Source organism: Sardina pilchardus, chromosome 11 (genome assembly GCF_963854185.1).
Source record: "Sardina pilchardus chromosome 11, fSarPil1.1, whole genome shotgun sequence".
Taxonomy (NCBI): Eukaryota; Metazoa; Chordata; class Actinopteri; order Clupeiformes; family Clupeidae; genus Sardina; species Sardina pilchardus.
Window position 1 is genome coordinate 21,068,592 of NC_085004.1, and position 12,196 is coordinate 21,080,787.

The following is a 12,196-nucleotide window of genomic DNA, read 5'->3' on the forward strand; positions in this document are numbered from 1 at the left end:
GCTTTATGATTTTAAGCTTCAAGGTTTACTCAGTCCTCCTCACAAGCTCTGAGCACTGATGTATTAGTATACAAGAGAAAATGGTAGCCCTTCTTATTCCTCTGCCAAGAGTCCCTTTTCCCCAACCCAAAAGCAAAGCCTGTGATGACCAACTGACCAGTCTTGTTGATGTGAAACATGGGCCATCACCAGTCCCAGCTGTCATTATGATGTCCGAGGTCCGGGATATGCCAATCTTAACACGGGATAGAACTCTCCTCCCCTTCCAGCTGTTCCCCATTTTAGCTCTGCGTTCTACGCCATAACCATGTGTACAGTAGTAGTGTTGAGTATGCTCGGCTGTGTTCAGTTCCGTGTGCGTCTGTGATGAAGGTGCCCGGGGTGGCGTATACAATACTAATGCCCACTAGAACGCTGCCAGCAGGGCCACACTTCCCCAGCCGTGCTGTGCGAAGGAACCGAGGCCTCATTAGCTTCAGTAGAGTGGATGTTTGTGGCGTTACGAAAAAGGTTTCTAGATGGTACCGATTAGTTTGGTAGGCCCCAAAGCTGCCCCCCACTCATTACTGAACTTGGTGCTGTTTTCTCTCTTTCCCCTCCACTCCCCTTTGGCTAGCCCACTTGCTCTTTTTTTTCCTGTATGAAAGGGACTGGAAAAGCTAGCTTTGCGATTTTTAGCCCTCTCGACTTCCACCGCCTGAAAACATGTCAAGACGACTGCTCGTGCGGTTCACACTCTTACGGTCTGAATCAAAAGAATGTGCCTATATGGACACGTGTGTGTGTGTGTGTGTGTGTAGGGTGGGCTGGGGAGGGACACATCAAGTGTAAGTATTTACAGATGTTAGTGAGAGTTCATCAGCTCAATCGGTGGAAAAAAGGATCCCTGGAAAGCAAATAGGCGACCGGAAGCCAAATTTCGACATGTTTCCTCTTACCATAAATTAAGCTTGTGACCTTGAGCAAATTGCTACGTTGAGAGAGTAACGGCCTAGTTGGGCTACTAAGGCCTTCCCCATGATTAGAGAGTATGCTTCTTACACCGTGTGTCTGCCTGTTTGTCTGTCTGTCTGTATCGGTGCTGATATCATGTTAGTCTGACACAGTACTTTATCTATCTTTTTGAAAAGGGGAAGAAAAAAATATCATCATCACCCAGTGGTGTCAGTTGTAGCGTGGATTGTTTGTGGCTCAGTAAGCTCTATTTTGGTCTGGTATTCATTTTTGTAATTGTCTCCTGCACCCCTCCCTCGCCCCACAGTGCATTATGGGGGGTTGGACAAGGGGGGGTGTGGGGCGTGGGGTGGGGGGGCGGATATGCTAACGCACCGACGCTGAAAATACTTGATGGGCGTGCCTGCAAAGAACAGCTGCTTTTGTCCTGAGCCTCACCAGTGTGGTGACCTTGCCTCTGCCACGTTGAAATGGAACACCAGCCATTTTGTAATCGCTGTCCCAATGCCAAGTCACACCCTCAGCAATGCACACACACACACCCACACACCCATACCCCCCCCCCCCCCCCCCCCCCCCCCCCCACACACACACACACACACAAATGTAGACAGGCAAATCAGCTCAGAGCGACACAGTGTGTGCCTCCCTCCCCTGTGGAGACTGCCGGGTAATAGCATACTGTGTGTTCTCTGCCGACCGGCACTGGGCATGGGGACCACTGTGTGTGGATGCTGGTGTGGCGAGAGAGAGAGCGAGAGAGGGGGGGGGGAATTCACCTGGGAGATCTGGGTTTCACTTGACCTTCAGAAATGTCTAGAGACTGCGAAAGGCACCACTCAGTCACGCAAGCACATACACAAACCACACACACATGCACGCGCGCTCACGCTCATGTACACACACACACGCACACACACACAAACACACAGAAGCACAAAGGCTTCAGTCTTGAAAGGAAAGAAGCAAGTGAAAAAGGTCACATACCTCTGACATTTAGTTAGTAGGTGAGATCCTGGAGCTAGGGAACTCCTTGATGAATTTTAACTGGAAGTAAACGAATGTTAAGTAAATGGGCAGTGATCCATGCCTACACTGTGTGTGTGTATGTGTGCATGTCTGTCTGTGTATGTGTGTGTGTGTGTGTGTGTGTCTGTGTCTGTGTCTGTGTCTGTGTCTGTGTCTGTGTCTGTGTCTGTGTCTGTGTCTGTGTCTGTGTCTGTGTCCGTGTCCGTGTTCTTAAAATGCACAGTGGTCTCATGGCTCGTCTCTCTCCCTCCCTCCCACAGAAAAGCAAGGTCCGGAGCGGAAGCGTGTTAAAAAGGAGCCCACCAACACCAGGAAGCCCAGCCTACCCTTTGGGATGGGCAAGCCAGGGATCCGGGCCGGGTACCCCCTCTCCGAACGACAGCAGGTGGCCCTGCTCATGCAGATGACTGCCGAGGAGTCAGTCAACAGTCCAGGTGCGTGTTTGTCATGAGCACCACGTCCCACTGGGGGCACAGGGAGGGCTTGGTGGAAACACGCACGAACACACATGCGCACACACACACACACACACACACACACACACACACACAGATATCCAGAGTGTGGAAGGGGAAGTAGAGTTGTCTGGGTGTCTGCCACTCTCTCTCTTGGTCAGCCCCCCACACACACACACACACACACACACACACACACACATACACGTCTCTCTTTACCATGCATACCAGGTTGCTCATTAAACTCTGACCATTATGCTTAATAATAATGCAATTTTACAAAATAGCAGTTCTCAGAACACTACTGAGATGCAGTCTTTACCTTTAATCGCTTGTTTTTGTTTGTTGTTGTTGTCGTGCCAGTTTGGTTACAATGGCCTCATTGAATAGCGTTGTCGCTGTTGTTATGTTTGTTTGTTGTTGCACAAAAAAATCTCCATCTTGAGTTTCTTAGTTGGTTCCCTCTGTTTCACAATCTCATGTTGGGGGCATTAGGGAAACGAAAGTTTGCAAGCACTTGTCCAGAGTTGCATTAGTCTGAAAGCGTCTAATGGTACGATCCGAGCGTTTGGCCAAAACCACAGAATATCCGGGGCTTAGGCGCTGTGTTTATTTCTTATCTCAAGAATGCATTCTTCTATTAGATTACTCTGATTTAGCATTTCCTGCTCCAGTGCTGATGCTTCAGCATGTTGTAAGACCAAACCAGTGCAGGATCTGATTTGTAAAAGGGACTAAAACACTTGTCCTACCACAGCTATGCTTTACAGGGTTAATCGGAACTGTTTAGTGGGAAAAGCTGAATGCATTAGAATGGAAAATAGCATCTGCCCAGTCAGGTTTATAGTAGCCAACCGAAACTGGGAATGTGAGAGGGGGGGTGGGGTGGGGGCGCCTTTGTTTACACCCATAGCACAAAGCACAGATTAAGTTGAGTTTCGTATAGCATTTGGGGCAATGACCTACAAACTCAATATTGTAAATGTGATTAAGGATTAGGTTTAATCTATACAATGTGATGGAGCTAGCACTGGGAGTGTGGAGACCATTTCCTCTTGTTTATGACTTGGTCAATACTGCCCCCATCTGGTGTACAAGAGGACATTCAATACTACATATGTTCATTAATGTGTAGCTGACTGCAGATGATTGCACATGTGTGTGCTGTTGTTGCCATATATTGATCCCTGTTATGGTTTTTATTTTATTTAAGCAGGCAAGTCATTGTGCATCTTATCTGCAATGGTGGCCTGTGAAAAGGCAAAGCCTCTTCAGAAAAGGGGGCTAGTAAAGCTAGAAAATAGATAAACAAACAAACTAACATGGCATGCTAGAACAAATACAATATGAAAGCCAAGTTAACTGGCACACAAAAACACATCAAGCAATGATCCAACAGACAGCAGAAAACAATCAAAAAATGTCTTGGTAGGCGGGGGGAAAAATAACATGCATTGAATTGTCTTGTCTCCTCTGCCGTCTCATCTTCAGACACCACACCAAAGCACCAGTCGCAGTCCAGTGGGGGCCAGAAGGGAACGCCAAACTCTGCCTCAAAAACCAAAGACAAAGTAAACAAGAGGAACGAGCGGGGGGAGACGCGGCTGCACCGGGCCGCCATTCGCGGGGAGGCGCGCCGCATCAAGGAGCTCATCAAAGAGGGAGCTGACGTGAATGTAAAAGACTTTGCAGGTGAGCAGAGATTCCACCTCATTAGGGCTGTTAGTCACATATACACACACACCCTTAATCCTCCTGCCGGGGATGACTCCTTAATAAAGATCCGAGTTCAAGCGTGCTTTTTGCTTTTGGTTTGTCTGTACTATATTTGGGTTAAGTGAAGCTGCAGGTTGTAGTGCTCTGCGGAATGTTAAGCAGTGTTTAAAAGAGAGACAGAGGATCTTTGTACACAGTACCAAAGTAAGGTGTAGATCATTGTTATATGTGCTTTTGTACTTGCTGATGTAATGCCATGTGATGTGTTGTAGGCTGGACTGCATTGCATGAAGCGTGCAACAGGGGCTACTATGAAGTGGCCAAACAGCTGCTGGCAGCGGGTGCCGAGGTCAACACCAAGGGTGGGGATGACGACACCCCTCTGCATGATGCATCCAACAATGGGCACTTCAAGGTAAGCATAACCGCATTGTAAGATCTGTGTTATGATGGCAGGGATTAGATCTGCTTTTTTTTACTGAGTTTCTTAACTTATAGATTTTTTTACTTATTTTAATTGTTGACCTTTGCCTGACACTTTTTACAGGTGGTGAAGTTGTTGTTGCGATATGGAGGTGACCCTTGTCAAAGCAACAGAAAAGGTGAAACGCCGTTGAAGGTGGCAAACTCTCCAACCATGCTCAATCTGTTGCTGGGAAAAGGCACTTACACCTCCAGCGAAGAAAGCTCTTCTGGTGTGTACCACAATTCCAGCTTCTATTATACTTTACTAATAATTATATTATGCCTGGGATGTAGCACTGAAAATTGATTTGAATTCCAGAACAGTTTGCTGTTAGATATTAAAGGTTTGTTGTTTTGTTGTTTAAAATTATGCACTGGAGGTTAATGGAAAATCTTTATCTGTGCAGAATCCTCGGAGGAAGAGGACGCTCCTTCGTTTGCCCCATCCAGCTCTGTTGACGGCAATAACACAGACTCAGAGTTTGAGAAGGGCCTGAAGTTGAAAGGGAAGGGCCTTGATCCTCCCAAGTCAACCACCACCACACCCATCAAGGATGAATACGAGTTTGATGAGGATGATGAGGAGGAGCGCGTCCCGCCTGTCGACGACAAACACCTACTCAAGAAGGACTTCCGCAAGGAGCCTGTCGCCAAGGCCAACAGCTTCATCTCAATACCCAAGATGGAGGTCAAAACCTATTCCAAAACCAACTCGCTAACACCAAAGAAGCCTGCGCGTCGCATCATGTCGGACAGCAACAGCTCAGACGAGGACGACCGCACTTTGTGTTTCACCCCCACACCGACGCAGCGGCAGACAACGCCGGCCACCAATGCCAAAAGCCGGGACTCCGCTGCGCTCAGCTCCAAGCAACAGCAGAAGGAAAAGAGTAAAGTCAAAAAGAAGAGAAAGAAGGAGACCAAGAGCAATGCCAGCAAGGAGGTGCGGTTTGGCAAGTTCTGTACCTCAGATTCAGAGATCGGAGATTTGGAGAGCGAGGACGACAAGGGCTCATTGCAGAGCTCGAACTGTTTAAAGGACTCTAATGCCCTGAGCCTTAAAGAGTCGTCCGTTTTCAGCTCGCTCTCCGCCTCCTCCTCTTCGTCCTCACACGGGAGTTTAAGTTCGCAGAAGCTGACACAGTCTCTGGCTGAGCAGCATCCGAAGCAGTGGCGGACAGATGGCTGGAAGACAGTGTCCTCTCCACCATGGTCTGATGTCAGCTCACTCTCAGATTCAGTCAGAGAGAGGCTTTCCAGCGAGTCAGATTACTCCTCCGCAGACTCAAGTGTGGAGTCTGTAAAACAGGTGAAAAAGAAAGTCCCTGACAGTAAAAAGAAAAACAATGCACACGCCAGTGCGATAGACAAGAAGAGCTCAGACTTTTATAAGACCTCCAACACAGATGGAACGGTCTCAAAAACAGACAAAGATGGCAAAGTGTTGAAGAAGCATAAGGTGAAACACAAACATAAAAACAAGGAGAAGGAGAAAGCTCCCAGTCTTGTACTGAATCAAGACATGAACGAAAAGTTTGTCAAGAGTTATTCCTTTGACTTTGATGATTCTCGGCCTAAGTCACTCATTGTTGAGTCAGAGTCTACATCTGAAAGTAAGGTGAAGCTTTCTAAACATGATAAAGATCACTTTAAGAAAGAGGATAGGTTGCCTAAGGGTAAATCTGAAGACAAAGAATGGGCTGGAAAGGAGGTACAGAGGGGCAATAAAGAGGAGAAATCTAAGAAGACAAAGGAGTCCACCAAGGAGAAGGCCAGCAAAGAGGAGCGGGACAAAGCGATAAAATCTGAAAAGGACAGAGGCATCAAGGATAAAGAAAAGCCCAAGGACGACAAGCAGAAAGCTCACAAAGATGACAAAAAGAAGAAGTCCAAGGACAAGTCCTCTAAACCTGACAAAAAGATTGAACTTAAAGAGGAGAAACATTTTAAATCAGAGAAGGAGAAAAGTTCCAAGGAAGAGAAGGAGAAGTCAAAGAAAGACAAAGTGCTGAAGGAGGAGCCGATCTACGATGAGTATGACATCAAAAATCATTTTTTAGAGGACACAAAACTCAGCGCCTCAGACGATCCCCATGACCGATGGCAGTCAGACCTTTCCTCAGATTCACTTTATGGGGACGGAGAAGACAGCTGGGACACTCCAGTCAAGGAATACAAAGAATATAAGTCAAGCAACGCTGTCAAACTGACTGTGGAGACGGTAAAAGAAGAGAGCCGAGACCGAAAGAAGGAGAACAAAGTTAAGGACAAAAAGTCAGATTACGGGGACAAACGCTCAGAGAAAGACACCGTGACCAAGAAAAAAGATAAAGATTCTTCTGAAAAAGTCAGTGAAAAGAAAAAGGACTGGACAGATAAACAGAAACTAAACTCCAGCTACTCAGAAAAAGAAAAGAAGCGGAAGGAGTCCACAGAGGTTGTCAAAGATAGGAAAGAAAAGGATTCAGTCGATGGCAGTAGAGACAGAAAAGACTCCTTTGAGTTTTCTAAAGAGAGAAAAGACTCCAAAACTAAAGTGGAATCTATGAGAGATGAGTATAGCGGGGAGTCCTTCTTCAAAGACAAATCTGAGAGTGAAACCACTGGCAAATCCGAACTCAGGGAGAGAAACCACTCTGGCAAGGAGAAGAAAGGGGATGGAGTGGAGAAGAAAGAAAAATCTAAAGGAGATAAACACAAGGACAAGCCAAAAGACAGAAGCCAAGACCAGGAGAAGGAGAAGACCGATAGAAGCTCTGTGGAAAAAGTCATCAAGGAGAAAGACACTGACAGAAGCTCTAAGGAGAAGAAGGAAGGAGTGAAAGACAAACACAAAGACTCCCATAATAAAGACAAAGACCGCAAAGTGTCATCTGATCAGAGCAAAGACAAGAAGGAAAAGACTGTGGTGGAAAAACATAATGACAGGGACAAAGAGTTTCTGGAGCTTAAAAAGGAAGAGCGTAAACCTGAGAAGAAAGAGAAGACGTGGTACAAAATCGAAGACATCTTCACAGACGAGAGCGAAGATGAGGAGGATAACTATAACGGCGGCGTGGCAAAATTAAGTGACTCTCTTGGTCTGTCAGATTCCCACCGAAAAGACTCAACACCTGATGTGGACGAATTAGACCATTTCCAGTCAGAGAAACATAGGAAATATTCTGCAGAAGTGAAGCAGCACTCCACAGACAAACAGAAAGACAAGGAGCATAAAGAAAAGAAGAAAGATAAGACCTTGTTTGATGCTGGAAAAGAAAGGAAAGGCTCTTTGGAAAAACACAATAAGGATAAAAAGGACAAGGAGTCAGCAGACACGAAACACAAAGATCGCAAAGACAGAATATCAGTGGACTCAAATCAGGACAAGAAAAATAAGCAAAAACTTGTGGACAAGAGAGAAGTCAGTGAAGAGAAGGGCAAGAGCAAATACAAAGACAAGCAAGATCACCTGAAAGACAGAAAACCGTCCAAAGGGAGTGGTGAAAATGAAAAATCATTGCTGGAAAAGCTTGAGGAGGAGGCCATGAATGATTATAAAGATGACTCAAATGATAAGAACAGCGAGATCTCATCTGACAGTTTCACAGATAGAGGCCATGAGCCAGTGCCAAGCAGTTTGTATGACTCTTCCACCATTAGCTCTCTTGACATCACAGAGGAAAGAAGAGACTCCCTGTCCATTACCAATCCTCAGGACAAATTCAGGGAAAAAGAGAGACATCGACACTCATCCTCCTCTTCATCCAAGAAGAGTCATGAAAAGGAGAAGGACAAAATCAAGAAGGAAAAAGGAGAGAAGAGAGACAAGCCTGAGGAAATCAGAGAGGTCTATGGTCGCAGGGAAAGCTTACCTTATGAGAAAGAACCTATGCCACTCGAGGCTGATCCTTATACCTTCCCATATGGGGTGAAGACAGAGGGAGAGGATGATTTTGATAAAACTCTGGAATTTGAAAAGGAGATGTCCAAAAAGGCTGACAAGGACAAGGCAAGCAGTATCATCAGCACTGACAAAATGAAAGACAAAAAGAAAAAGGAGAAACATAAAGAGAAGGTGAAGGAGGAGAAGCATAAATACTCTGATGCATTTGGATCATTTAGGCACTCCAAGGAAGATTTGAAATCTGGACTAAAGGAGAGTCCTCAAGTGACTAGTGTAAAGGAAAAGTCTAAAGAAGACAGTCCAAAATATGATCCCAAAAGCAAAGAACGACATAGGGACATCCTGGACAAAGATAACAAAGTGGACTTTACCAAGACAAAGGTCAAAGAAGAGAATGACAAACTCACTCCCACATCCAAAGAATCTACTCGAAAAGACAACCGTCCACGTGAGAAACTGCTAGTGGATGGCGATCTTAGGATGACGAGCTTTGGTAAAATGCTCAGTTTAAAAGACCAAGAGGTGGAAGAACGTCATAAGAAACACAAAGAGAGGATGAAACAGATGGAAAAGTTGAGACATAGGTCAGGTGATCCTAAACTCAAGGACAGAAGCAAGCCAAGTGAAGAGCTGAAGAAGAATCGTAATGACCTGTCCTCTAAAAAATCAAGCTCTCTGGAATCTGCGTTGAAAGAGAAGAAACTCAAAGATGTTGGTCTTCCAGCTCAAATGATGTCACCTGACAGAAAGTCCCAGCCATTGGACGGTCAAAATTCAAAGGACTGGCTAGCTGGCCATCAGATGAACGAAAACCTTCCTGCCTCCCCCAGGCCTGATCAGAACAGACCAACAGGAGTTCCCACTCCCACGTCAGTGATCTCTTGTCCCAGTTATGAGGAAGTCATGCAGACTCCACGCACACCATCCTGCAGTACAGAGGATTACCCTGAAATTGTGTTTGAAGACCCCTCTGTGAATGCCTGTTCTCCATCATTCTTTGACAGATATTCTAATTCATCTCACAACTACCAAGAGACCACTTGCCTCACACCAGCTAAAAATCTCCAGCTTCCACTGGTCAGTCGATCTGCATCCTGTGATGTTAGAAGACCTCTGGAAGAGGAGTTCAAGGCAGAGGCTGATAAATTCCCTCGATCGCAGAGTGCCTCTGGAGCTTCTGAATATGAGTCCTCTGCCTCCTATCCTCCTGAAGACAGACTTGTCTGTCCATCTCCTCCTTACTTCTCCCCTACCATCGAAATGCTTTCACCGAAGCCCGAATCTTCCCAACACCTGCCAGATGAACCTACATCAAATGCGGTTACTGACAGTGAGCTCCCCACAGAAAACATTTTCAGCAACTTCCTGCCAAAGCCTTCAACTCCAGTCCACAGACCCGATCCCCAAGAGCCATGCCTGGACATTGTTGCTCCACCAACCCCTGCTCCTGCCGCTCTGCCTTCCATGGACATCGATGATCTCTCAGAGCCTCCTCATAGTGAGCCCAGACTGTTGCCATCAGACCCCGTCAGTGGGAGTGATTACTTGCCCTCAGTCGCTGAAGATCCAGAGGTGGAGGAAGAGGAGGAGGAGGAGGAAGAAGAGGAGGAGGAGGAGGAGGAGGAGGAGGAAGACGATGAGGAAGACATTGAGGAAGACATTGAGGAGGAGGATGTTGATGATGATGTGGAGGATGTTGCAGAGGCTGAGCATTCAGCAGACAAAGCCATTGGACCAGTGGAGGACAGACCGTTCTCTCCAGTAATTGAAAATACCCTGAAAAAGAGCTGGTCTGAGTCTCCAGACAGAAGGGACGTAGAGATACTCGCTTTAACACCGACACATCAGCCTGTCAGCATCACAGAGAACCCTTGTGACCAAGCCTTGAGCTGGAATCCAGTGGTTGGCTTGAAGTCACACCAGTCATCTTATGCTGAAGTAGAAGCAGCAGTTTCAAAGATTAGCAGCCCATTCCACCACTCGGATGCTGATCTACCGCACATTCCTGTCCATCCATCAGTGACACCACCGTATTCTGCTTATCCAACTGGGTCTTACTGTTCACCACACGTTGTCGAGCCTGAGTATGAAGCTCCTAAAGAGGAAGTGCATGACCTTCCATCACCCAAAACACCTTTACCAGAGCCTATGGAGCCTGAGACTAACTATATGGCGTCATCCTCTACGACACACATCGAGTCTTTCTTCCCAGATTGCAAACCCAACATGGAGGAGGATCAGCTTCAACCAGAGCCTTCGTGTGTGACACATGAGAGTAGACAGGACTCTCTTGTCTACTCCGCTGAGGATAATATAGCCCCTGCCGTTAGCCGGGAGCCTGTGGTGCCTTGGGCCGACCCATTCTCTACTACTGTAGATGAGCTAGATGACTTGGGACCATTCTCTCTCCCAGATCTTCCATTCCAAGAAAAAGGTATGGCAGAGCCTGGAATAACAGATCCTGTGCCAGTGGAACATCCCAATTCCGGAAATCTGATAAAGCCGGAGAGAGCCATGGAAATCAGAGAGGAAGAGCCTGAGCATATGGAAGTGGACTTGCCTGTGCTTCCTAAAGCACCATGTTCACCTGATTTGGCACCACCAGAAGCTCCTCAGGAATCTGTGTTGACACCACATGAGAGCGAATACAGACCTGAGATAGAACTTGAGCCTGAGCGCATGCAGGAAGATGATCTGAAAGAGCCAGCCCATGAAGAACCTGCCACTTTGACTGAGAGGACTGTCAGTGATGGGGCAATGTTGTTTCCTGCAGCACTCACCGAAAATGACCAGGATTATGGACAAAAAGAACCATCCACTGAAATGTCTCTCTCTGCTACAGTGTCTACTCTGGAGTTGAAGCCTGAGCAGAGAAGTGTCACGCCGACTTTGATTGTAAGTGCATCTAGTAGTCCTCACCACTCGACATTGGTCACAGCTGCTGTGACCACCTCTTGTACAGTACAGGTGACGGAAGTTGCTGACTCTTCCTCTAAACTGACGGTGTCGGTGACTGCAACTTCTGAGGTGTCTAAGAAGGTGGATGAGTTTGCCCCGAGAATGACCCGCACCCGGGCCCATTTACTTGCCATCCAGAGCAAGCAGCAGAACACGACAGTCAGCCCTGTTACCGTGACAGCCTCGTCTGCCACCTCATCGGTCACCACCACAGCCACGCTCACAACCCAGACCACAGCCTCCTCCTTACCCGCAGAGAAAGAGAAGGAGCCCATCAGCAGCTCAACGCCACCGAGCACCACCCCAGCCGCTCCTCCTGTCAACAAAACCAAGGGGCGGCCAGTGGAGGACGAGGACTCCCAGGTGCAGCACCCACGCAAGAGGAAGTTCCCGAAATCAGGCCAGCAGCCTGTGCAAGTCCAGCTGGTGAACACGGCCATGCAGCAGACACGAGAGATGATCCAGCAGACGTTGGCAGTCATCGTGAACGCCATCAAGCTGGATGACATTGAGCCCTACCACAGCGACCGCTCCAACCCGTACTTCGAGTACCTGCAGATCCGCAAGAAGATCGAGGAGAAGCGAAAGATCCTGTGCTACATCACACCCCAGGCCCCTCAGTGCTATGCCGAGTACGTGACTTACACCGGCTCCTACCTGCTAGATGGCAAGCCTCTGAGCAAACTTCATATCCCTGTGGTGAGGACTTGATCCTTTTTCATATTTTTCTTCT

General features: G+C 47.2%; 1 protein-coding gene across 1 annotated transcript in view; it reads left to right on the forward strand.

The window, feature by feature from the left end:
- The window catches only part of ankrd11 (ankyrin repeat domain 11), a 110,007-nt gene that overhangs the window by 91,388 nt on the left and 6,423 nt on the right, over nucleotides 1-12,196 (forward strand). The window contains exons 5-10 of the mRNA XM_062550014.1: nucleotides 2,244-2,417; nucleotides 3,930-4,130; nucleotides 4,427-4,569; nucleotides 4,702-4,849; nucleotides 5,027-10,077; nucleotides 10,129-12,162. Coding sequence (XP_062405998.1) covers nucleotides 2,244-2,417; nucleotides 3,930-4,130; nucleotides 4,427-4,569; nucleotides 4,702-4,849; nucleotides 5,027-10,077; nucleotides 10,129-12,162 — 7,751 coding nt within the window. The remainder of the gene's footprint in view (nucleotides 1-2,243; nucleotides 2,418-3,929; nucleotides 4,131-4,426; nucleotides 4,570-4,701; nucleotides 4,850-5,026; nucleotides 10,078-10,128; nucleotides 12,163-12,196) is intronic.